Source organism: Coptis chinensis, chromosome 6, assembly GCF_015680905.1.
Source record: "Coptis chinensis isolate HL-2020 chromosome 6, ASM1568090v1, whole genome shotgun sequence".
In the NCBI taxonomy this organism is placed as follows: domain Eukaryota; kingdom Viridiplantae; phylum Streptophyta; class Magnoliopsida; order Ranunculales; family Ranunculaceae; genus Coptis; species Coptis chinensis.
Window position 1 is genome coordinate 91,583,284 of NC_141461.1, and position 27,055 is coordinate 91,610,338.

Below are 27,055 nucleotides of genomic sequence, written 5' to 3' on the forward strand. Positions count from 1 at the left end.
GACACATTCATCATTGTAAGGTTTGTTTCCTTCTTGAAGCACTTAAAAAGCATAGAGATAACTGTTTCCTGGCCTTAGCTATCACGTACTCACCATGTACTGCTGGCGTCCAGAATAACTATCGCGTCTGCGTCTGGCGGTTAACTGTTTTCACCTATCCAATTTTACATAACTAATTGATATAGTGTACAGGTGAAAACTCAGAACAACGAGCTCTTAGCTCTTTGAAGGTCAAAGGATCGTACAACGTACGATACTAGAAAAAAAACGTACGTTACTAGAAATTAACAAAAACGTTAGTGTATGCAGCAGGATGAATTCCCAGGGACTATATATTAAGAGTACTGAATAGATGAATCTGACACCTAATACAAAGAGGACACCACAAGCACATATGGAAGATCATTACCGCAAATTAAATTGAAGGATTAATCTGGTAACACAGACAAACATCATACCATCCTTGGGAAAACTACAATTGTCATTTAATATGAAACGTTTTTTTTTTTTTAAGATTTAATATGAAACTTGATTACACTGAAAACTGCCAATAGTAGAGACGCACAATGAAAATGTAAGATCACAGATTCACAGCCAATATTCTATTGAAAGGGGTGTGGGATGAGACATCGACAAACTGGTATCCCTAGAAATAAGGTTCTTTAACAGCGGATCAAACTGAACTGATGAATTCAAACTGCAACTCTCCTCTTCCATAGATACTTGAGAATAAAGAAAAAAATTACTTCAATCTCGCTACGATGAACAATTCTCCAGGTCGCACAATCGCTATGATAAAGCCATGTATATACATTATGCCCCATTTGATGTTTAAACCTTGTTTGCTTAGTTTAGATAGACAAATGAAAAATCATTCCACAAAGTTGCAAACTGCTTAAACAAAGCGAAAAATGTCTTTCAACAACCAGTATCAACCCGAACCTGCTTTGTCCATTCTTCTTCGGAGACTAAAGCACTTCTAGGAATTTAAGCTTAACATGATTGCATTACCATATATATGGGTGGATCAAAACCAGGTTTAAATTGTTGTCTTGCTATATAAAATGTTCAGCTTTAAAAGCACGCAAATTAATAAATAGATGAAAGTGAAACCATCTTTTATCAGCAACCGCATCAAAATACCAGGGAAATACCGGGGAAGGTATCCCACCAGGTCCATACTTGCACCATTTAGACAAATCAACAAATGGACCTGGGGTCACTGTTTATCATAAATACACCAGAAATGGGAAAAAAAATAATAATAATAAAATAATATCAAACAGATGTTAAAAAGACAGCTACTAAATAACAGAGCACTGGGCTAACTGGTAATATGCACAGGGCGATTATGCACATCAGCAACTATGCAAATGCATATTTCCATTACAGCATATTGAACTCATCAGAAAGTAGACAGCAAATTTCTAAGCCGAGCCGATCTCTGCTTGTTCATGATGAAATCTCACCACAATGCAGGTGATATTGTCAGCGCTTCCACGACTGAAGGCAGTCTCAGTCAACTTCCTTGCTGCTGCTTCTGGCTCTTCTTCAGAGCTCGCAAGGGAAACGGCATCCTGAAGGGGAAATAATTGGAGTAGGAAAATACAAGAATCAGAAATAATGTTAGCATGCTCATTAAGATTTAAGAGGATACCTGAACTGGGAGCTATTAAAGAAATATATAACAGAATCCAAAAAAACGAAGAATACTGATAGATGTGCTGTCAAGTAAACATCAAGTCCTCAAGACTGTTTTTCCTGATAACTATACTACTACCATAGTTGGGATAATCACAAATAAAAAAACCCACAGCTTTCCGGCGCTATAAATAGTCAAGTGCGCTACACTTGATTAGAAAAGGAATATTGATATTTAGAGAGAGAGAGAGGATTGGCACCTCATTTGCGACCACATCCCACAGTCCATCACTGGCCAGCACCAGGAGCTCAAATTCATCGTCGATCTTTTGCTCCTGAATCATACAACAGCAAATTAATTAAATAACACAGCCACAGATTGTCTCTGTATCCATAACATTCATCTGTAGCTATATATATAATCTTACAAAAGTAACAAACTAATTAAGATAAATTTGCTTCCAATTATGCACAAATTGAGCAGGGGGGTGGGTGGGGGAAACACGATAGTTTTTACTCTTCTGCATACCAAAGAATATAAATATCAAAAGACAAAGATCAGCAGCCAACACAACTGGGTTAGGATATGCATCTGATCTTAATGCCTGACCGTCTATTTAAATATATCCAGATGACATTTGTCACATACCATCGTAAAGTCTTCAAACCAAATGCATATGAAATGTAGTAGGTAACATCTTGAGGAAAACTCCAACTTGTAGCATCTTCAATAACTAAATTACGGTATTTACTGGATTGTGCTACACTATATTGTAATCCAACACCATTTAATAAAACCTACTATATTACAGGAAGTCCATACCACTACCAGATGAAACTGACAAAAACACACAGGACTTGCAGAAAGAAATCTTATGACACTGGAAATTATTTCCTAACTCCTAATGTCAAAGTTAACTCAACTGAAAAAATTAACCATCCCATCTTCGAAAACATACTTAACTCAAAGAAAGAGCTTCTAGGTTTACGAGGTGTACATTTTGGACTTTACAAAACAATATTTTAGATTTATTTTGAGTTATCACTTGTCACAACTAACTTCAAAAAGCCAGTTGCAGGAAGAATGATTTGTTACCAAATTTAAGGAAACATAAACTATAAAAAGTGATCCAGGAAACTGTTTACAGAGATGAACTGAATACCTGAATCTCAGGCTCTGCCACAACAAACTGTTTAAGTAAACGGTTACCAAAAGCACGAGACATTGCCAGCACGCCTCCTACTCTCCAAGTACCTAATTGAACACATTGGAAACAAATAGCATGGTCATTTCATATATATATGAGTATAAAAGATTAAATATAGAAGGTCCAAACCAAACAAGGGCTGCAGCTTTATTAAGCAACATGAATAGACTTACCAGCCCACATAACGACTCCCCCAGCACTTTCAATTCTCTTCCGCTCATCAATTCTATTGGGTTTGTGATCATCAGAGAGAGGTATGGCTATCAAGCAGTAATAACAAAAGAGGATTAGAAGCAAGGACAAAAGAGAATTACACTTACATTCTATAATTTAGGTTCTAGGTACCTGGAGTTTAAATTAACCATGGTCGTATATATCTCAGATCTTTTATCTCCGTAGCTCTTTTTTTTTTTTTTTTTTTTTTGAAAATCAAGGCGCCATAAAACTAAATTGACAGACTAAACTAAAACACTCTGATATGCTCCCTAATAAGGAAACTATTCAATAGAATAGAGAAAACTATCTTGTAAGCTGCTGCAATAAGAATCTCTAACTACTCTCCAAAGTATGTCTCACTCTATTACTCCCAACAATAGGTGAACGATCTTAATAATCATAAGAACACGCCGAGGCCCTCGAAACATCATCTAGTGCTTCTTGTTTCTGATATTAGAAAAACTGAAATGGCATACCCTAATTAACATTTGTTTATTAAGCTCTGTCCCAATTCTCACCACTGTTACCTATCTCCCACTTTTCCCCGTTTTTAGTAGATTGATAACAGCAACCACAAGTCAAAATAAAATATACTATACCGATTGCATTTCATGTAGTACAAAATTCATCACTTAGCCACCACACACATGCAAGGTTCCAGTTCCAGTTGAAATGCAAGTACAAATGCATTAATAGTCTATATTTCTAACTTTTATAAAATTTAAAAGCTTCCCTACTAACATGCAATCAGTTTTACATGCAAAAGATCTGATAATAATCGAGTGGCAGTGATATGCATTATCATTTGTTCAATAATAAACAAAAATAGAAGGTGCTAAGACTACCTTTCCCTTCCTTCGATATAACTGCCCTTGAATCCCCTACATTTGCAACATAAAGTTGGTTACCAACCAAAACTGCTGTTGAAGCTGTCGAACCATCATCACGGTAGGTATTGCTTTCAGAGTCCAAGAAGTCCATATCCGTTTTTTTATATGTTTCACCTGCAAACTCGCAAAAATCACCATTACGAAATATAGCATAAACATCTTTGGAGAAACCCAGCTTTGACTGCCTATTTCAACTGCTTCGAACCAAACAAAAACATATCTAAACTTTTAACTCATGCTGGATGTCACAAATCACTTCCACCAGCAAATTTATCAAAAACTAATCATTTGTACAATAAATTTAAACAATTATAGCAATTGGTTAAGAAACATGAACTGACTTATGGCTGATTTAGTGTCTGTCATAAATTGTGGATGCTTCAAGAGATTCTCAAATAAGTATTCCTTCAAATATTCAGCAGCACGAGAACCACCGTGACCTGCCAAGGCAATCATATCATAAAAATGAATCCGAGAAACAGCAATGTTCTCAAGACAGATTAACAGTAGATTTTAAGAGCAGGCCAACAATGTAAATAAACAGGGTGGGTTTTAAGGAACAAGTGTGAACGAAATTCAATCCTTATATTCCACAAAGGAACATCAATCTTACGTAATGATCCCAGACCCAAACCATCCGGTCCACAAAGGAACATCAATTTTACATAATGATCACAGGCCCAAACTATACATAATTGCAAACTATTTTCTCATTCATATATAGTGCCAAATTTACTGTGAAACTGGCATAGTGGCATTTGTCAGATCAGATACATTATGTACCTACGCAATTTCTTGATACCAAAATTCTGTGTTAAACAGAAACCATGTTAACATATGTAAATAACTATCGTCCTTACTATTTCATATAACATAGGAAAGAGATCTAACCATCGAATATCCCAAACAAACATACTGTTTGACCATCAACCTTGGACATTTTAACATCGTAGCAATCCTCCATGGTGGCCCTCTTTCCTCTAAAACTCGAGTACCCACAGCTCAATTTTCCATCTTCACTGTGAATCAAAGGATCCATTAATAACGTAATTGTAAAGAACAATACATATTAATCACCAAATGAACATAGCTAAATCACTACTTGAATCTCATGACAACAGTCGATAAAAGTAACAGTATATTACGCGCTTCATAACTGCACATAATTGCACACTTGGAATGTTCTATAAATTGTCAATTACCATAAATGTCCCATCAACTTTTAACAAACCAAGATTCATGACCCCATCCTAAGCACCCAGCTCACACACAACAGACTGTCATTAAAAGTTTAAAACTATAGCCATGATTATTCACAAATCGAAAGCTAAGTCAAATTGACACGGATACGTGTGTCGGTGTCGGTGTCCGACACAGATATGGAGTATCTGACACGGTGACCAATATGAGTAAGACACAGGGACACAGCTAATAAAAAAGAAAACTGGTACTAATCTTTAGTCACACAACTAATTCTTTGGCTCGAGGCTTTAGAAAGCGCCTCCTTACAAATAAATAACCAGGAAAGTATGTTATTAGACATGGGCACACAGCAAAATAACAAATAAATACATATCATGGAGATTATTTTCTCATTCTCAAAATGTTTGTGTCCAACACGGATATTCTAACTGGCCACTAATCTTTCCACACTGAATCATATTCACAAAAACAGATTATCCTCGTCTTCTTATATTTAATCACACATTAAATACCCCAAACATACCATGTCAAACTCTACCTTTCTTACATGAAATAGCAAACAAATGTTTAACCCACAAATGGCATCTACGTGAACATATATGGAAAAAATCAAGACAGAAGATACCAAAACTACATTCTATCAAAAATCAACACAATAAAGTTTTGCAAAAGGCATCCTACTTCAAAAGGCTAAGCATTTCAACCAGGAGCAATAAAAACAGCTAAATATAATAACGAATGTGATAGCCATTTATATAATCAACACAAATGAGAACCGTGTATCACAGCCAAAGAAAGATGCAAATCCGTGAAGACGGTCAAGGATTTGTACTATTCATACTGTAGTTACTTGTATTATCAAAACCACACGGAACGTAACATGCAAACGAAGAATTCAACAAGGCTCATACTTCAATTTAATCTCAAGGGATTCAATTCTACTATAAAGGTGCTTGATCCAGTCCATCCCGTCATGGCCCTATCAAGCAATTTCATATAATGCTAAGGTTATATTCTAAGTGCTTTTGACAACATCAATCAGAGATAATCAATTGTTTCTTGTCATGAGAATACTTCAGAGGTACGTTATATTCTCAGCACTCCACCTAACCATCATAACATGAAATACAAAAGAGAAGACTTTATACAGTCGAATGAATTCCGCAGTCAGCCTTTTGGTTCAACCATAAGGAAGTAAAAAGCCATGGAGGTGTAGAAGTCTGAAGACCAATGGAAAGTGTGAAAAGTGTCTTATCCCTCACTCTAATGTAACTTAATACTTAAGAAAAGTGCATCAGCCTCAGGTAACTCGTTTTTTTCATTTCTTTTTTCTGTTTTATGGTTAACTACTTGAGCCCAACATGTCTAAGAATATACTGGAATAATTTTTCCTACTAGTGTGATATATGAAATAGGAATCATGTGAGTCATGGCTTATGTTGGATTCGCCAAAAATATCTATCTGGTTTATTAGATTTGGACCACGAATGCTTCTTGAATAATTGCAACTGCAAAGGAGAGAGTTGGTATATCATGATAGTTAACTTATACAGAGTCCATCATCCGATTCTTAGGTGGAGCATTGAAAATTTCTTCATTGGGTGAACCAAAACAATTGTCATCTGGTATTGGATTGTAAGTAGCTGGCATAAGCAAAAGTGAAAAGGCTTGGTAGCTTGCATGACTGAACCTCCTAAACAAATCCTTGATCAAGTATCCAGAATACTGAGTCCCCATGAACCATAACCCTTAGACTTGTCCATGCAATCAACCAACAGCAATGCTCACGCTTGCACACACAATGTCCTCTTTCCAAAAAAGAAGCAGTTGAGTATACTTGGTAATGTTGTCGGAAGCAAGTGGAGCCTATATTTAAAATTGTCTCAAAGTTGAAAAAATATTTGAAGGAATCTTAAAAGGACTTGAATTCCTTAAATACGTAGATAGAGATTGAACTCCTCAAAGCAAAACTGACCAAATTCATCCAAATAAGAAGCAAAACGGAAGGAGAAAACATATACACAAACAACCAAACTGCAACAGAGAGAAAATGTGAATGATCTTTCAATCCTTGATTGAGAAAACACCATCTTCTAAGTTCTCTTTCTCACATCAATTATAGCACCTGGCTCAGCTGTTAGACCACTATATACCATCATCGTTTTAAGGAGTGTGATTCTTTCAAATTTCGCCCAAAATCCTTAACCTTTCCTCTCACCAGGTTACCCAGCTTCCCAACTCCAATACCTACTTTCACCAACCTAACAAGCCGACAGCGCTTAAAAACAAATTCAGCACCACAATGACTTTAAATGCAAGAACTTAGACCAGATCCTACCCAAAAGAAACTGAGAAATCATTATAATGCCATTTAGACTCTGGGTTTCTATAGACAAAGAAACAAAAACCCAGCACCCCATCCTGGACATCCACTTGTCACATCTTCATTTGATAATTTTGTCACGATAACTCCAAGACGGGTTTAAAGTCGAGGGTCATCACGACCTCTTATAATCTCCTAGCTTTATGGACACCCCTCTACGTAACACACCGATATATTCTCATGTTCATGTATTAAACTAGACCGTTTTATATTCATTACAACAACTGTATTGATTCTCATCTTCATAAATGTCATTGAACTCATCAAATAACAAGATACGTAAATTCATTCCTACCAAAAATCAACACAATCAAAGTACAATAAAAAATCTAAAATATTAAAATTTCAACTAAATTTTGATAATCACCAAAACTAATAAAACTATCCACATCTAAACACTTACTTAAACATGCATCAAAACATCAAAAAAGTATAATCAGATCCATGTTAAAAAAAAAAAAAGGCTAGAATACCTTTTAAATCCACCGTTTACATATCCACCATCCTCAACAGTTTCTTTCTCATGTAAAACATCAACAACTACAGCTCCTTGTTCATTACTCGATCCACTATCAACCATCATACTTCTTATTATAGTATTACTCGATCTAAAATAATGATATCCTCTATTATTAAAATTATTACTCAATAATAATCTAAATCTTGCATTCAAATTCTCTCCTCCTCTTATCCCTCTCACTAAATTCCCAAATTTAAAACTTATTATACTCCTTAAACTTGCATTGCATAACATCAAATTATTTAATGCCAAATACACAAATTATAGATCTAATAATAAATCGAACTCAATTGAAATATCAGAGATCTCGAAATGAAAGTTTTTATATTTCGATTGGATTCAAAGATCTGAATTGAATTAGATCTTTACTTAATTATATATATATATTCTCTCTTGGGTCTGACAGACTCACTGACTGAAAGCGAGAGCGAGAGAGAGAGGGGGGGAGAGATTTGAGAGTGGTTATAAAATGTGTTGTGCTGATTTTAATGAACAGTGGAGAGAGAGAAAGAGACCGACTTGGCTGGTTTTGTAGGCTGGCACGAGAAACCAAGTGAAACGTGGCAGTGCTCAACCAAAACTTTTTTTTCTCGCTCTCACGTGTGTACCACGTGTGCTGACAATGCTAAATACTAAAAATAGGAAATGTATGACTGCTTCATTTGCTTGGCTTGCCAACATTTTGAAGTTTGTGTATCAACGTATATCGCAAGACGTGCCGGTGAAATTTCAGTTTTGAAGGGATTACGGCCCAAAGAAAAAGCCCAAGAATAGTTTCGCAATCTATATCTTAATATTAAAGCTCCCACAAGGGGTATTTTTCGATTCTACAAAATTCCACATCATCTCCTATTAAAACTTTTATTTCGAAAAACGGAATTCTCATTATAATGACATCCTATTAAAACAAATTATAACACTTCTAATTAAAGCGGGAGTTCTTCTCCTAATAAAACAAAATCTATTTTCCAATTGAAAAAACGGGTTTTTAAAACTTCATTTAAAACAATTTGTTAAAAAATTAAAACGGGTTAGCGACTAAAACGGTAGTCAATGGGTTAAAAAAAAATCTAAATGTTTTCAAAAGAACTGGTGCGTATGCACGGGCATACAAGCTAGTAAGTCATTAAGTCTAACTGAATTTCGGCTCAAAGACAAAACAGAGCTGACGTTAGCAATCTTCATTAATAATTTCAGTTTTAGGATAAATTGGACTGACATCATTATATGTAAATTTTGTGTAAATTTGTATTTATATATGACAATGTAAATTTACATCTTTATCAATGTAAATATAAATTTGCATATGAAAATGTAAATTTACATAATACATTTGTATTTACATATAATAATGTACATTTATATATAGAAATTTAAATTTACACGGTATTCAATTGAAGAAGTTTGTAAAATTATATTTACATAGTTGTTTTGTGTAAATTTAAATTTCCATATATAAATATTAATTTACATTGGCTGACATTAGCCTGTGTTTTTGTTCTAAATCCGTAATTAAAATTCCGGTGGACTTGGGGCGAAAAAAATTGGAAAATTGGGCTCTCAACCCAATTACTTTCATGTATTGATTGGGGGTTGGTAGATTAAGCCCAACTAGCTAAACCGCCCATTCATCATGGCCCGAAACTATTGTGGGCCTATGGTCTAGAAATTGACTAATACATGGTTTTGCATAGTGTTCTAAAAAACGCTAGGCGGTAGTCGGGCGGTGGGAGAGCGCCTAGCGCCTAGGCCTTCTAGACGGTGCCTGGACGAATTTAGCAAGGCCAGCGGTTTTTAATTATTATTATTATATATTATATAACCCTAAACCCTAAATATATAATAATAATAATAATTTAAAAAAAAACCACCTAGAAGTTAAAGTAAAATTAACTTTATATACTTTTTAAAAATACATATTAGTAATCCAACCACAAAAGTTAAGTAAAATCATAGCATGTCTCCTAACGGTCGTAACTCAAACAAAATGACATAAGATCAAAATAATCCAAATAAACATACAAAAAGATAACATTATGACTTCAACTACTCCACTAAGTCTACAATTCTTCCTCTCCATATCTTTCCATCACTCTCTCCCATCGATTCAAACTCATACTCTTCATCTCTCTCTCATCCTCGCTCGTCATCCGACACAAAATCTTCTTCATGAAGCTCTCTAACATTATTAAGCTCTTGATGATTCTCCAACCATACCACCTGTAAATCCCGAACCGGGATCAACTTCTTCATCATCCCCACCATGAACAATCCATCCTTGTGCCTTACTAGCTTCACTAGCAAGTAATACATCTACCTCTTCTTTTTTTTCTTTCCTATTCTTGTCGATGAGTTTGGCATTAAATTGGACATAGACTAGATGCTCCAACCTTGGTGCATCAAGTCTATTCCTTTTCTTTGTATGTATCTACACAAAAGAAAATGGAAGTTAAAATATTATTAGTACTCTGACTCTCTTAGTTTATTTATTTAACCACTTACTACAAACTTTCTGGTTAGTACTTACCCTCAAAAAGCGCCTCCAATTTCTCTCGTGATCCCGATGAACTTGTAGTCGAGTGAGGGATCCTTGAAACCATTCTTTGCAAGTTTGGAGTATGATTGCCATAGTTAGACCACCATCCAACTAGCCAATAGATAAGACAATAAACACAAATATAAATAGTGTTAGTGTGTTACTTAGTATTAAATAATATCAGGCGGAATGGAAATGTCAAATGAGTAACTAAATAATGAATATCTTACCTGGATCATACTTATCATCATTCTTGGCGAATCCCGCCGCGGCCAAGGGTCTACCAAATGCACCTTCTTTTTTCTTATACACCAATAACTCATCATTTGTGACTTTATTTTGCATATCAAAGTCACCATGGAAGAAGTGCTCCTCTATACAAAGAAAAATCCCGTTCATGACAATTGGATCCTTTCCAATATCTTGATCTTTGAAGTAGTAATAAGGATTCAAAAGGTAGGCAGCCAAATGCAATGGACTGTCGCTTCGACCAACGCCTTTTTCTTCGATAATATCTATGACCGATTGTAGTTAGTTAAAGCCACATTTTTGAATGTTTATTTGATATCTTTCTCTCGCTTGCTTTAGTTCACCATGTAAAAAGCCCATAGATGGCTTATCTCCTCAAAGAATCTGAAGCACTTTCACTAAAGGAGCAAATACTTTCAAGCATAGTGTTACCCCATTCCAAAAGTCATACTTAACACGGTGGAATATGCCATTTTCCCTTTGCGCTTGGACCATTTGCACTCCCCATTCATCACTAGTAAACATAGTTTTCAACTTCTCTTTTTTATCCATCAAACTTTGCAAAGTCAGGAAAGAAGTTGCAAATCTAGTAACTCCCGGCCTCACTATGTCTTTTTTTTTTGTAGCTTTCCTCATCATCGACAATGTTTTATGATGTGAATAAATGAAGATAGTGAACGCCTTTGCCTTATCAATCACTTCTTTGAACCTTGGTAGCTTTCCAATCCCTTCAAGCATAAGGTTCAATGTGTGAGTGACACATGAACTCCAAAACAAGTGTGGTCTCTTGTTCCTCAATAAAACCGCCGCGGCCATATTGTTCGAAACATTGTCAGTCACAACTTGAACTACATTTTCTGCCCCAATTTCTTCAATACACTTATCAACATAAGAAAAAATAAATTCTCCAGTGTGTGACTCCTCTGAAACTTCCTTAGAAGAAAGGAAAGTTGTGCCTAGCTTGCAATTGACACATAAATTCATGATGCTCCTTCTTTTTCGATCGGACCACGCATCCGTCATAATAGAACACCCACTAGTAGCCCATTCTTTTTTTTGCTTCTCGAGTGAACTTTTGGTTCGCTCATATTCTTCCTTCAACAATGGCTCCCTCAACTGGTATTGGCTTGGAGGTAGGTAACCTGGGCCAAATTGACCAACCGCTTCAACAAATCTTTTGAAGCTATCATTGTCAATAGCATGAAAAGCAATACCGGTTTCATACACCCATCGAGACAAATATTGATGCACGCTATGAGTTCTTTCCTTCCAAAGTGCATCATTAATATTTTGTTGGTAGATCTTTTCCTTGCATCAATTGAGGAATCGGGGAGTGATAGCGGATGCAAACTTATCCATAGGCCCTAGAGTATGTGGTCTCTTCCTCGACACCACCCCGTCATCTTCTTCATCAATAATTTGAACTTCTGCTCTTACTTCTGCAATGTGCTTGTCTTTCTTACCCTTTTTAACTTTTGCTCCTTCTAGTGCAGCTTTACACTTGGCTTTATCTTCGTCGTTAGACTTTGGACATGCTGTTACTTGTCCCTTAATGTTCGCAATGTGTAGCTTCATTCGATAAATGCCCCCACTAATTTCTTTATTGCACAGCTTACATTTTAACTTATCCTTGTTGTTTGCATCTCTCAACATCCCATACTCCCAACCAACATCGTCGGAATCACGTTTCAAAGGATCGGACTCAGATTCGGGCACGGCATTAGATGCCGTAGAAGAAGCAACATTACCAACCATTGAACTGAAAATATCACAGCATCATACAACAATTAATAACCCAAAAAGACAATTCAACCATATAAGTTACTGGTCGAACAAAATATATGAAATAGCTAAATGAGTTGTCATTCATTCACTTAATTTTCTCCAAGAACACACTACAGTGTACACTTAGGCTCATTGTTTGCATTTATACGATTTGTGAGATTTGGTCTCATGTTAGTTCCATACACGCATACAATGTACAAATCAGTTCATGTTATGTTAGATACAAATTTCTCATTATACAAATTGCTTAGGTACAGGGTCATATATATAATTTTGGTAATTTAGTGCTTCATTTATCTGATAGTTAGCCTCCTTAGGAACCACGATCATGGTGTGTCAGAAATCGAAGTAGTAATCTGGTCTTAAACATGGGAATCAAAGTGCATGAATTGAACGTTTTGATCCCATTTCTATTTATATAAGATGGAACAAGTGTAGGGTCTTTTATATAAGATGTATCACAGCACATTGAGAAGACTCATTATCGTGAACCTGTTGCCTTGTTTATATTAGAGTTTATTTTGTATACAATGTAGGAAAAACGGAAGATAAGGAAGTTAGTACCTTATCTTGAAAGTTGGACGAGCTGCTACGAGTTGAACGAAGTTGGACGAGCTGCTGAACCAAGTTGAATACGGGTTGAAGAAGTTGACGAAGTTGGAATTAAGTAATTTGACTAATTTCAGTAATTTGTTATAACTTATAAGCCCTATTGGGCCTTGCCTTGGGCATTTTTCAAAAAATCAAATATGGGCCCAACTAGACTGATTAGCCCCCGCCTAGACCGCCTGGACCGCCTAGCACCGCCTAGTCGGGTAACCGACTTGTCCACCGATTATAGCCTTAGGCGAGTCGCCTGGGCACCGCCTAGCGCCTAGCCACCACCTAGGCCGATTTTTAGAACAGTGGTTTTGCAACCGACCATTGTTCATTTCAAGTTTTTTTAGCTCACAGGACGCCCACAATGCTCACAGGGGTGACATGTACGTGTCACATAAAAATCAAAAAAATATTTAATACTTAGACTCTCTCCCAGCTCTTTTTTCTCACGTTTACCCGCGTTTCCTCCCCTTTTACTCTCCAGCTCTCACTTAATTTCTACTGAACTTCAAGTCCAAAATAATCCAATTCACTTTTTTTCAAAATTATCGATAAATAAAATTTGACTCAATAAAAATGGTAAAGAAAAACCATCTACAATGCAAAAACTTCGTTATATCTCATGTATGCGTTTGAGATATAAGTAATAAAATCCTTTTTAAGATAATAAACAAAACTACAAAATAGAATACCACTCTAATATTAACTTGACAATTACTTTCAACACTCTTGAAGTTATAACCACATAGTGCTCGAAATATTGAGAGCGGTTGACAACCTTGAGAGTGTGATTTAAGCTTCACAAATTTAAGCTTGAGTTGGACTTCATGAAAGGCTAAAGACACCATTTCAAACAAAGAAATCCACAAAGTCTAGCTTGCGGGCAGGTGGGTGGGATGATTCAGCTCTTGCCTACACCATATCCAAGAAGAATCAGTGAGAAATATGTATTAAATAATTAAAATTGGAGAAAAAAAAACAAAATATTAATCTTCATTTATATATATATATATGCTTGGTTATTGGGAAAGTCCTGTTGGATTATGTACTCCGATGGTCTGACTGAAGCCTACAACTTCATAATTTCAATTGTAGGATGCTCAACATACGATCGGATTTTAGTATAAATAGGATATAGAATTAGCAAACCTGTGAATAAAGCAAAGGGTGATTAAATGACATCATTGGCATGTTTGGGGGTCCATGCATGTTGATGAAATGGAAAACTTTGAGCCATTGACAAATCTAGATACATACACGTATTTAGGGGATACTAACCACTTGGACCATTAAATGCTTGTGGCACCCATGAATCCTGTTTCACAAGTTGCAATAAAATGAATAAACATGATAAAAGAAATGAATCACCAAAAATATAGTATAGAGAAGTCGGTATAAACCAAAGTGGATTGCACACTTCCATTAGTGGCACTTTTAGAATTTGATCTTCATCGATCTGGAAGTGCATTTGAGGTACCTAGCTACTTCAGACCAAGTTATTAATGAAACTATCTTAACTATATAGGAATGGTAAGTAGTTGAAAATAATTGATTACTAAAGTTAATATTACCAATTGGTGATTCAACTTGGTCTGAAGTCGTATTTTTCCTTTTTCTTTGTCCTTTTTCCAACACACCTTTGTGACGCCCTTTGTGTTGTCAAGTGCATTGTTTTGGTATCGGGTCTCGCAGTAATACATTTCTGCTAGGCAGACTCATGTTGCTCTCATCAACCTGTTTTCTTAGGCATTAAAGGTGCTAGCACAAAATGCATTCTGCTCCTCCATGAAAACAATAATCATGACAATATACATCTTACTGTCATCTTTAGAGAATTGAGGAGCATAATCATCAACTAGAAGATCCACAAAATGCATTTACATTGAGGTCACAAAATGCGTTCTCAATAGATTCTTGCTCAAAATATGAGATCTTCGAGATTGTGGGGGTCAAATATTTTCACTTATTTATGCATTGAAACTAGAGGGACTGAAAATTTGAACTTTTTGGAGTCCAATTTGAATGACTTTCTCTCTCAAACTCACACTAACTTCTTACGAAAAGGGGATTCTGAATGTTTCTTCGATTATTTGAGAGACAAGGAGAAAGAAAAATAGGTTATTCTTTCACAAAATTCGGACGGATAGTGGCAATCGAATTTGTGGTTTCTTCATTGTAGATGCAAAGTCAATGTGCGATTATGGTAACTTTAATTTGGAGATGTTGTGTGTTTTGACACAACTTCCAAACACAAATAACTACAACATGGTTTGTGCTCCAATTGTTGGAGTCAATAATCATAGGCAAACTGTTCTATTTGGTTGTGGTTTATTAGATAGTGAGACAACACAGTTGTGTGTACCCTACGTCATATTTCCGGTCCAAAGTATACTCGGACTATGAACCGCGTGTAAGACCAGTGGCGGACCAGTTTGGGGGCAAACACTTTGGATAATCCGGTCCTCTAATCCGTTAGAGTTCACAACGGATTTAGGGCCCATCCGGGTGGCCCAAGTTCGTGGACCCAAATCCGTCCCCGATCATTCCGATCCAAATACCCGATAAGATCCTAATGCAATCCGATAAGATCTTGCACAAGGATAGAATGGAATCTTAGAGAATGATCCTATTTTAGATAGAGTCATGATAGGATTCATAAAAGAATGCAATCTCCGAGAATCACTTTCTTGGCCGCCAAGGCAGGAGATTGCTATATATACGGAGGCTTCTGCATCCTCCAAAACTACGTGAAAAAGAGACTTGATCCCGGATTCCTCACTGGGTACGTAGGCAACCAGAACGTTGGTGCAGTCTCTCTTCCTCAAAAATCCCAATCCCCCATCTCTTTCGAGCCTTCGGAAGCACCACCACATCGGGAGTGTTGGGTTAACGTTTTGCCCCGACATTCTTTGGCGCCGTCTGTGGGGACCGAACCCACGACCACGTGGTATTCCGTTGGAGTTTGATATCATCGGCCTTATTTTTCATACGTCCCTTGTTACCATGGCTAAACAAATTGCGATGAGTAATACGTATCGCCACCGGGCGGTAGCAACTCGCAAAAACATGGAGACTATTCCAGCACCACTACGAGGTGGGGCGGTCGAGCCGTCGTAGATCTTTCTCTCGAAACGGAGGAAACAGATCGTCGGCGAGTAGTTCCACACACTGGAGCCGTTAGGGACTCGAATCTAATCCCCGTGTCCTCGCCGCATAATGATGTGCGAACACGAGAGTCCGAAATCCACGCCGGGGGATGGTCCCATCGAACCCACCCATGATGCTACTGCGTGACGTCCAATAAGGGGCCGGGGAGGCCGACATGCTAACCCACGCGCCTCCATCCGGAACTTGCAATACCAATCGAATCTAGCTCTAATCTCTCTTTTGACAAGAGTAGTTACGGAAAACGAAAAATTTGAGAAATCAACTAGGCACACGGCCTAGAGACCCTGCGGAGCACCAATCGGTTGAGTCCCCTTTGTCTGCACGTAGGCAAAGGCAACGGGCCGAACCGAGACAACGCGAAGATCCTAATAATGGCCAAAACCTTATTCACAATAATGGTCAAGCTAGAGATCCAAGCCAAAGCCAAATTGTCCACCCTATCGTGTCTGTCCACACTCATTCACAGTCAAACAATGTCTGGGATCGTTTGGGTACAAATCCTCGCACACACGATCCAAATAATCTGAACGCCAAAGAAATGCATTGAGTTCCAGTTCAGAAACGCCAGCATCCGTGGATGTGTCCGGATCAAGATATGAATCCCAACACACAAATCGGAATGAGAGTCCGCTACCTGCTAACAGAGTGGCAGGCAGAAGGCGGAGTAGAATCGAACATCAGCAACGGCCGAATCCCCTTCGAATCTTAGCCCGCGATGAACGGATCTGGAGATAAGAGAATCAAGATGAGGACAGCTGTGAGAATATGAATGAACAAAGGGTTAAGGAATTGATTAACCAAGCCGTGACCAGGCAAACCATCCGAGACGATCCACTCTTGGAAAGGGCTGTGCGAGGTTCAAAATTTTCACCCTTTGTAAATGACATTCGGGACTGTGCTCATCCTGAGGCATTCAAACAGCCCCCTCTTTCGACTTACGATGACGTGGATGGTTGTCCAAACGAGCACGTCATGAGCTACCAAGCGGCTATGACCTTATGGGAATTTCATGAGTCATTAATGTGTCGTATTTTTCCAGTGACGTTGAAAGGATACGCACTATCCTGGTTCAACAAGTTTTCTCCGCGTTCAATTGATTCATTTACCAAGCTCAGCGATATGTTCGTTGAACATTTTCAGTACAACATGAAGATGAAGAAGAGTTCGAGCACACTGTTCAATCTCGCTATGGAGAAAGGCGAAACAATTAAGAGTTTGGTACGACAGTTCAAGAAGCTTCACGCCGAAGTTCAGGATGTGAGTGATGCTTTCGCAATATAAGTAGTTCATCAAGCGTTGCATTTCGACAGAGATGGACTTTACAACTCTCTCACTCGAAAGCCGCCTACCACCCTTTCTGATTTATTCGCCCGAGTGGAAGGGTACGTTCGAGTGGAAGATGATCAAAAGTCTCGAGAGAAAAAGGATGGCGCAGATCCCGCTTCCAAGGACTCCACAAAGGATAAGATTGCCAGTCAAGGTAACAAGAGGAGTACTCAGAATAATACAAAGGCCCCAAATATAGAGGAAAAGGTATTCACCCCTTTAACTCTTGGCCTTGCGTGACTGCATCAAAAAAATCGAACTAAAAAATGTTATCGCCCGATTTCGGCCGCTACCGTAAGATCCTACGGTAGGCGGATAAAAATCGAAAATGCAAATATCACGATGATATTGGGCATGAAACAGATCACCGCAGAGCTTTGAAGAAAGAAGTTCAACCTGCGTTGACGAGGGACGACTTAATCGAGTTTGTTCAAAACAAACCTCGGTCACCCATATCAACTTGGCGTAACACAACGCGTTATCAATGTATGCCACGCGTGTCGATAGCATCTCACGCCATCGGCAAAGATAGAAACACACTTTTTGAAACTTCATATATACAAGATCATTACCAAGTCAATGCGGTTTCAATTTTGACCAAGGTATCAATACTGAAACCTATGAAGGTCACGAGTTGAAGTTCACCGAGAATGACAAAAGGGGTGTATTACCCTCACAATGACGCCAAGCGGTCATTATCGCATGAATAGGAATCTTTAGGGTGCGAAGATTCTTATCGACCACCAGAAGCTTCGGCTAGCGTGTTATTCACCGTATTTACTCCATAATGAAACTTTCGAGAGGACTTGATCATAGAAGACCGTAACCCAATCATTGGATTCAACGGCGAACCAGCCCATGCCATTGGAAAGTCCATCTCCCCTCCCACAATTGGGCATCAATCTGTCGGGATAAATTTCCTTTGATAGATTGTGGTTTTGTTACAATGCAATTTTTGGTAGGGATTGGATCCATGCAAATCGGTTGTTGTATCCACCTTCCACCAGCGTTGAAATTCCCCGCTTACGAGAGTATGTAAGATCCGGTGACCGGATGATGTCACATCGCTCATGATTTGGCACTAGAAGATACACGAAATCAAGTCCGGCAACACGATCCTCCAAGTTGATCACGCCAAATAGCAATTACAGAAATGTTGGGCTTATCGTGTGCGAAGCCCGACGCTCTGGAGAAGGTCCCTCAATCGATCAGTTGGAGGAAGTTCAGATAGGGGGCGAGAGCAACGAAACTACTTTCATCGCTGCCGGCTTACCTCCAACCGAAAAAAAAGCTCTAATTCACTTGTTATGGGATTATCAAGAAATATTTGCCTGGGATATCAACCAAATGCCCGTGAGTCGATTACGATGTCGCCACTTCACAGGCTCGATATTGACCCGAGATTCAAACCGGTTCGACAAAGACCAAGGCGGATGGCTCCCGAGCGAAAACTGAAGGTCAATGACGAGATTGGTAAACTGCTTGGAGCAGGGTTCATCAAGCCCATCCAATACCCGACTTGGGTATCCAATATCGTCGCAGTTCCAAAGAAAAATGGGAAGCTCAGGGTTTGCATTGACTTCACCAACCTAAACAAAGCTTGCCCAGTGCATCCATACCCATTACCTCGCATCTCGATCTAGTCGATGCGACCTCGGTTTCGAAAGCGCTTGTCGCTCATGGACGCTTCCTCCGGGTTATAACCAAATATCTCGCTTAAGGAGGACCGAGAACACACGGCGTTAGAATAACGGACCCAACTGTATTGCTTTAGAGTCATGCCATTCGGTCCGAAAAATGCAGGCCCACCTATCGAAGATGATGAATATTATGTTTGCCGATCCGATTGGGCTTTATCATGGAAGTTTACATCGATGACATGGTGGTCAAATCCAAAGAAACACCGATCACCTTCGAATTTACAAGAGGTATTCGATAGGCTCGTGACGATATAAACCGAAGTTGAACCCTTCGAAGTGTTCTTTTGGGTTAGCATCTGGAAAGTTCTTAGGTTTTCTGATGACTCGACGGGATATTGAGGCAAACCCTGACCAGATTCGGGCCATCCTCGAAATGTCCCCACCATCGAATAAAAAAGAAATTCAGCGGCTCGCCGGTCGATTGGCAGCCCTGAATAGATTTATATCTAAGTATTCAGATCGATTCAAGCCATTTTTTCAAACGCTGAAAGGTGCCTCAGTTTGGAATGAGGACTGTGATAGAGCTTTTAAAGAAATTAAAGCATATTTGGTATCACCCCCCGTCCTGGTTAGTCCGCGAAACCGCCAAGACATTGAATTTATTTGGCGACCTTCGAGATCGCATAAGTGCGATTGTTTGTTTGTGGACAACCCGAGGAGCCTTCCAATATACTTCATTAGCAAAATGTTGACTAGATCAGAGAGTAGATATTCTAAAATTGAGAAAATCGCTTGCCCCGGTGCATGCATCAGACGTAGACTTAAGCCATATTTTCGTGGACGTGTGGTTAAAGTGTATCTGAGAATATCCCCTTCAGAAGGCACTTTCGGACGAGCCGAAGAGTCCGCCTTTGCCGATTGGTCTAGCTACCTAAGTGCTTACCACATCTTATATGAGCCTCCTTGACCGCCGAAAAAGGTCATGCATTAGCTTCTTTGATGGCGGATTTCCGGTAGAAGATATCGTGGTTTCACCCGAAAGTTATTCAAGGAAGAACAATCGCCAGATTTTCCCAACCACCACCGACTCCGTTGAAGAGAATTTCACCGAGGCGGTATGCGGGTTGTGTATACAGATGGTTCAAGTAATAGGAAGGGGTCCGGATCGGTTGTGTGATAGTCGATCCAAACGGTAGCCGAATCAAGAGGTCCGTCCGACTTTGCTTTCCTGCTTCCAACAATGAAGCCGAATATGAGGCAGCAATATTTGGAATGAGAGCGGCGCTCGAAATGGGAGCAAAGGAAATCAATATGGTAACGGACTCTAAGCTAGTTGCTTGTCAGTTTGGAGGGTCATATCAAGCACGAGATGAGCGAATGGCGGCTTATTTAGATGTGATACGCGATCTCGCTGCAAAATTTGAGCGTATCTCAATTTCGCAAAGACCAAGGAATGATGTTCGGCACGCTGATGCATTGGCCTACCTTTCAGCAGTAGTTGATTCAATTGAACCTCGCAATATCAGGGTAGAGGTCCAGTTACTGCCTAGCATTGACCTCCCATTGCCCGATATGGCTGACGTCTACGCTGTCGAATGCGCGGCATTCACGCAGATTTATGCGATCACTCTGCCCGAAAAGCGCCGACAAGCACCAAGAGCATCCCACTCAGGATTCTCCTCGCAGCCATGAGGAGGATGCTGACATCTCCCCCACGGTGGATACTGACTCTGCAGTGGCGGAAAACGAGGTTGTACAGAAGGAAGACTCTGCAACTGATTCCGAAACGGATCTTGCTGACAATGCTCCTGAAATACCAGATGATCAGTTTTCCAACATTGAGTCAATGGAACTTCTACTTCCCGATTGGCGTCAGAATATGGTTGAATTCTTACGAACTGGAGAACTCCCCTTAGACAGGGCTTTATCTGACAAAGTCAAACGGGATGCATGGCAGTTTGTGTTGTTACCTACCTGGGGGGGTCCCGCCTTTTCTGAAAAACCCATGGGTTCAGCCCACCTCCGGTGCCTTACTCCGAACAGGGGACAACAGATTTTAAAAAGAAATTCATGAAGGCATTTGTGGTAATCATTCCGTGGTCGAGCCTCGCCACAAAGCTCTCACCCAAGGATATTGGTGGCCATATATGCAAAAAGATGCCAAACGGTTTGTCCAAATATGTATACCATGCCGGAAAACATGCTTTCGGATCATTAAGCTTCCTCGCGAATGAGCTTCATCCCATACTTAGCCCTTGGCCATTTGCTAAGTGGGGACTTCGACATTGTGGGTCCTTTACCTAAGGCCCCGTGTAATGTGAGGTTTCTCTTGGTGGCAACCGACATTACTTCACTAAGTGGGTTGAAGCTGTATCCTTGAGTCGATTCAGTCTTCGACGCCAAACGGTTCATCCGGGCGCGATATTGTGTGCCGATTCGGTGTCCCAGCTGAAATGGTATCGGACAACAGCCGCCAGTTTAATTCTGCTGAGATCCACATCTTCTGCAAATCCCTGAAGATACGTCATAACTTCTCCGCACCCTATTATCCCCAGGGAAATGGACAGGCGGAAGCAACGAACCGGGTTATTCTGGACACGTTGAAGAAAAGGCTTGAATCAGCTAAAGGAAACTGGGTTAAACAATTACCAGGGGTGCTTTGGGCTTATAGGACAACCCCCCGTCGTTCAACAAGAATGTCACCCTTTTCATTGGCATATGGAATGGAAGCAGTACTCCTAACTAAAATAATCACCCCAACAGTGCGCTCACAAGCCATCTCCACAGAGGTCAATGCTGACATCTTGGCTCGCGACGAGAGCCATGGTGGAGGACCTTAGAGATGAAGCCCCGCTAAATCTCATGACTTACCAGATTCTATGAAGCGCAGTTATGACAAGAAATTATGCGCATCGAGCATTCAAACCAGGCGATTGGGTCTTACGCATAAGGAAAAGGAGTAACGAAAGAACCCAACGATGGGAAACTTCGGTGAGAACCGGGAGGGCCTTTTATCATTGAAAGGCTCGCATCCAAAGGTTCTTATTTTATCAAGAACTTGGCTGCGATGTCCTAACCAAACCATGGAACGCAGCACCATTTGGCGCTTTATTTCACAAGTAATTTACTTATCATTAGTTCCACCAATAAATTTCACATACATTGTACTTTCCTTCCATTTTTCATCAATAAAATTCTTTTCCATTTATGTTGTGTTTTAATTTAAAATTGGTCATTTAGTTTTAAATTTATTAAACCCGGGTGGCGAAGGCAATCCTGCACTTCGGTTTCGGCTTGCGTGGTGCAGTGTGCCTACGCCTGGCATCATGGTTCGACAATGAAAATCCAAGAACGATAATGTATCGCTTTTGGTCTGGGTGCGATTGTTTAGAGTACATCAAACGTATACCCTTGGTGGCGGAGTCTAAGCTACACTCTGATTTAAACCCAACTACTGAGGCACTTCTGGGTTGTCTGTTGGTCTCCTCAAGGATCGTCTATGGGAGAATCTTTGCATTGTAACTACGCTTGTTCGTCAAGTGACTTAGTGACATTGTTATCGTCGCAGCAACGGTAGACCACCGTATAATATTTTATAATGATATTACACATATTCTATCCGTGTTACGTCCACTTTTGCAGGTTCTATGAAGAGAATCTTACGGATTAGTGTCGAATCGGTTGGAGATGTTGTCCCAATTCCAAAGATTCCATTTCTATTTCTCCTGATTTGGCTTCCATACTTTCATCTGCTACTGACTTTGTTCTTCACACGACACGGATGCAGCATTCGGTTCATTAGATACTATGTTATTGGGTGTTATTCCGCGTCACAAACCCCATGTTATTTCTAATGATGAGCTATATACCGGGCCGTGTAACACAAGCAGGGGCATCTTAGAGTGACCTTTATGAAGTCAGCCATGTCGGCTAGATTTGCCGCATAGAGCATATATAGTTTAAGGCTTGATTATCAAATAATTGATCAGCCACAAGCCTAGTCGTTCAAGACATCCGAAATTCATTTTCGAATAGCCTCCCATGTATTCAACAAAGCCCCATCCAAAGGGCCCATTCTTAAAAAAAAAACCCTAAACCCTAAACCCTAAAATATTACTTGAACAGTGCACCACCCGACCACCGGCCACCGGCGACCGGCACCGGCCGGTTCAAGCATTTTTCCACCGGTTCAGGTGGTTTCCATCCGGTTTTGACATTTTTTCAGCCGGTTCACTCTTTTTCCAGCCGGTTCAGCGTTTTCCAGCTTTGTCCGGCGGGTTTTCTCTTGGGTCCAGCCGGTTCCCCCCGATTCAGTCGGTATACATGCCGGTTCCAACAGTTGCCAGGCCGGTTCAGGCCTACTTTGATCTGGGTCTGATGAATTTCCTACATTTTCAGGCCGGGTCATCATTTTTTCTTCCTGGGTCAGCAGTGTGCTCACTGGATCAACCGGTTTTCTAGCCAATTTTAGTCTTTTTTCGACCAAGTTAGCCTCTTCCATGGTCATATCATTTAATTGGCCACTCGTTTTACCCACTCAAGTGTTTAAGCTTTTCAAACTTTCTGGCCTATCTCCATTACTCGTTCCTTCTTACTTCATTTTGGTTTTTTCGGTACTTTAATTATTCAACACATCATCTTCATCTTCGTTTTGATCATTTGTTGAAGAGGGGCAATGTGTGTACCCTACGTCATATTTTTCGGTCCAAAGTATACTTTCGACTATGAACCGGTGTAAGACCGGCCCGGACCAGCTTGGGGCAAACACTTTGGATAATCCGGTCCTCTAATCCGTTAGAGTTCACAACGGATTTAGGGCCCATCCGGTGGCCCAAGTTCGTGGACCCGAATCCGTCCCCGATCATTCTCGATCCAGTCACCGATAAGATCCTAATGCAATCCGATAAGATCTTGCACAAAGATAGAATGGAATCTTAGAGAATGATCCTATTTTAGATAGAGTCATGATAGGATTCATAAAAGAATGCAATCTCCGAGAATCACTTTCTTGGCCGCCAAGGCAGGAGATTGCTATATATACGGAGGCTTCTGCATCCTCCAGAACTACGTGAAAAAGAGACTTGATCCCGGATTCCTCACTGGGTACGTAGGCAACCAGAACATTGGTGCAGTCTCTCTTCCTCAAAAATCCCAATCCCCCATCTCTTTCGAGCCTTCGGAAGCACCACCACATCGGGAGTGTCGGGTTAACGTTTTGCCCCGACAACAGTCATTTGCTTGGTTCTTTGAAACTTTTCTTGAAGCTATGGGTGGCAAGCATCCTATTACGATTTTTACATACCATGCAATGACAATTTCTAATGCGATCGAGCAAGTTTTACCGAATACACGTCACTGGCTGTGCCTTTGGCATTTATTCAACAATGCAATCACACACTTATCCAACATAGACAATAAGTTTGAAACATTTTTACCTGATTTTAGGGAATGCATATATGAGTAGGAAAATGATGTAGACTTTGAAGATGGTTCTAATCATTTGCTTACTCACTATGGTCTCAAAGAGAATAAATGGCTGAATAATATGTACCTTAACAAAAGAAATATGGGCACAAGTCTTTGTAGACAATACTTTGGTATTGGTATGACAACAACACAGAGGAATGAGATAAAACATTAAAAAATTTTTGCAAGAAATCTCATTTTGAAAGAGTTTGTGGGTCAATTTGATAAATTATTGGCTAGTCGTCATATGAAAGAAAGGTTGCAGCTGATTCTAATAATTGGAATAGTAGGCCCAATTTAGTTACTGGGTGGTTGAGCGAGAATCATCTAAGAAATACACCATAAAAATATTCAAAAATATTTAGGTTGAACGCGTGAAATGCTTTGTTCTAAAATTGGCCTCATTTGATGATAATGGATTGACACGTTGTTACATAGTAAGAAAGATCGGAAAACCAAATGCAAGGACTCGCAAACTTAGTTTAGCTTCACAGCAGGTGGTGAGTTGTAGTTGCAAAAAAATTGAATTCCAAGGGATCTTGTGTGCACATGCCCTGAAGTTAGGTTGTTTCTTGAATTGGATGTGTCAAAGTTACCATCACATTACTATTTAAGTAGGTGGAGCATGAATGCAACAACCAATATAATATCGTGTACGATTCTCGAGGAGAAATAATTCACACTGACTTGGATCCATTAGCTAGGAGGAGGCATAGCGAATTATCTCATCATGCTCAAACTTTGGTGGCAAAAGGTACATGGACAACTGAAAAACATGCTTTAGCTATGTCTGAAATGCTCCTTATAATTAAAAGTTTGAATTCAATTAAGGAACAAGGTAACACATTTTGTGCTAGCACCTCTAGTGCCCAAGAAAAATAAGTTGATGAGAGCAACATGGGTCTGCCTAGTGGAGATGTATTATTGCGAAACCCGATACCAAAGCAGTACACTTGACAACACAAAGGGCGTCACAAAGGTGTGTTGGAAAAAAGAAAAAGATAAATAAAAAATACTACTTCAGACCAAGTTGAATCACCAACCGGTAATATTAACTTTACTAATCAATTATTTTCAACTACTTACCATTCCTATATAGTTAAGATAGTTTCATTAATAACTTTGGTCTGAAGTAGCTAGGTACCTCAAATGCACTTCTAGATCGATGAGGATCAAATTCTAAAGGCGCCACTAACGGAAGTATGCAATCCACTTTGGTTTATACCGACTTCTCTGTACTATATTTTTGGTGATTCATTTCTTTTATCATGTTTATTCATTTTATTGCAACTTGTGAAACATGATTCATGGGTGCCACAAGCATACAATGGTCCAAGTGGTTATGATCCCCTAAGTACATGTATGTATCCAGATTTGTCAATGGCTAAAAGTTTTCCATTTCATCAACATGGACCCCCAAGCATGCCAATGATGTCATTTAATCACCCTCTGCTTTATTCATACTAAAATCTGATCGTTAAGCATCCTACAATTGAATATTGAAGTTAATTTGTAGGCTTTAGTCAGACCATCGAATACATAATCTAACAAGACATTCCCAATATTCAGGCATATATAAATGAATATTAAGTTTTTGTTTAATTTTTTATTCCAATTTTAATCCTTTAATACATATTTCTTATTGGTTCTGTCACACCCCGAATTTCGACAAAATCGGAAAAATAATATTTGTTCTCGACTCTTCAATTTTTGAGGTGTGATGCACTTTCAACTTCCAAAAACCCATTATTCGTTTAACTATTCCAATAATGTGAAACCAATAACATTTTTGAAATAAACAAAAGTCCTCTTCATTACAAAAATTCACAAATATGATTACGTTACAAATTTCCTTTAAACAGCTCTTTAATTATAATTACAACTAAAAATACAAAAAAACATTGTCTCAACTGAAAATCTATTGCACCTCAAGGGAAAACAAAACATATCCTGTTATGAACACTAACACAAACCACAAGCAAAGAACCAACCTTCTTCAACACTAATCCTGTCAAGATTTATCAACAATTCATTTTATAAACACACCCGATAAGCAAACATGTAAATCGGTCATAAAAAACAAAATATGAGTAGCCATAAAATACAAAATATATTATATATATATATACACACACACATAAATAAGGCAGTTAGTTCCTCCACCGAGGCACCTTAACTTCCAACGACTAATACAACATTCTCAATTACAATAATTAAGGCAGGT

The 27,055-nt window shown here is 39.1% G+C and overlaps 2 protein-coding genes across 2 annotated transcripts; both read right to left on the reverse strand.

Moving 5' to 3' along the window:
* Nucleotides 1-1,101: 1,101 nt before the first annotated feature.
* LOC147495391 (Protein phosphatase 2C family protein) lies at nucleotides 1,102-8,566 on the reverse strand. The gene is made up of 8 exons (XM_086564047.1): nucleotides 8,015-8,566; nucleotides 4,847-4,974; nucleotides 4,297-4,395; nucleotides 3,911-4,069; nucleotides 3,023-3,109; nucleotides 2,805-2,896; nucleotides 1,902-1,976; nucleotides 1,102-1,577 (listed from the first exon to the last, which is right to left on the reverse strand). Exons 1-8 carry the CDS (start codon nucleotides 8,293-8,295, stop codon nucleotides 1,428-1,430), a joined length of 1,071 nt encoding a protein of 356 aa, XP_086420173.1. The 5' UTR covers nucleotides 8,296-8,566; the 3' UTR covers nucleotides 1,102-1,427.
* A 2,655-nt stretch (nucleotides 8,567-11,221) lies between these two features.
* Nucleotides 11,222-12,601, reverse strand: LOC147495392 (uncharacterized). Its single transcript, XM_086568367.1, has 2 exons — nucleotides 12,242-12,601; nucleotides 11,222-12,154 (listed from the first exon to the last, which is right to left on the reverse strand). The coding sequence occupies exons 1-2, from the start codon at nucleotides 12,599-12,601 to the stop codon at nucleotides 11,222-11,224; spliced, it is 1,293 nt and encodes a 430-aa protein (XP_086424493.1).
* Nucleotides 12,602-27,055: the final 14,454 nt, after the last annotated feature.

Coding starts and splice junctions, on each gene's coding strand:
- LOC147495392 (XM_086568367.1), bottom strand. CDS start 12,601: ATGGTTGGTAATGTTGCTTCTTCTACGGCATCTAATGCCGTGCCCGAA. Junction 12,155..12,241: donor TTGATGAAGAAGATGACGGG/GTGGTGTCGAGG, acceptor AATTGATGCAAG/GAAAAGATCTACCAACAAAA.
- LOC147495391 (XM_086564047.1), bottom strand. CDS start 8,295: ATGTTATGCAATGCAAGTTTAAGGAGTATAATAAGTTTTAAATTTGGG. Junction 4,975..8,014: donor GTAAACGGTGGATTTAAAAG/GTATTCTAGCCT, acceptor TTTGATTCACAG/TGAAGATGGAAAATTGAGCT. Junction 1,977..2,804: donor TGGCAGAGCCTGAGATTCAG/GTATTCAGTTCA, acceptor TGTATGATTCAG/GAGCAAAAGATCGACGATGA.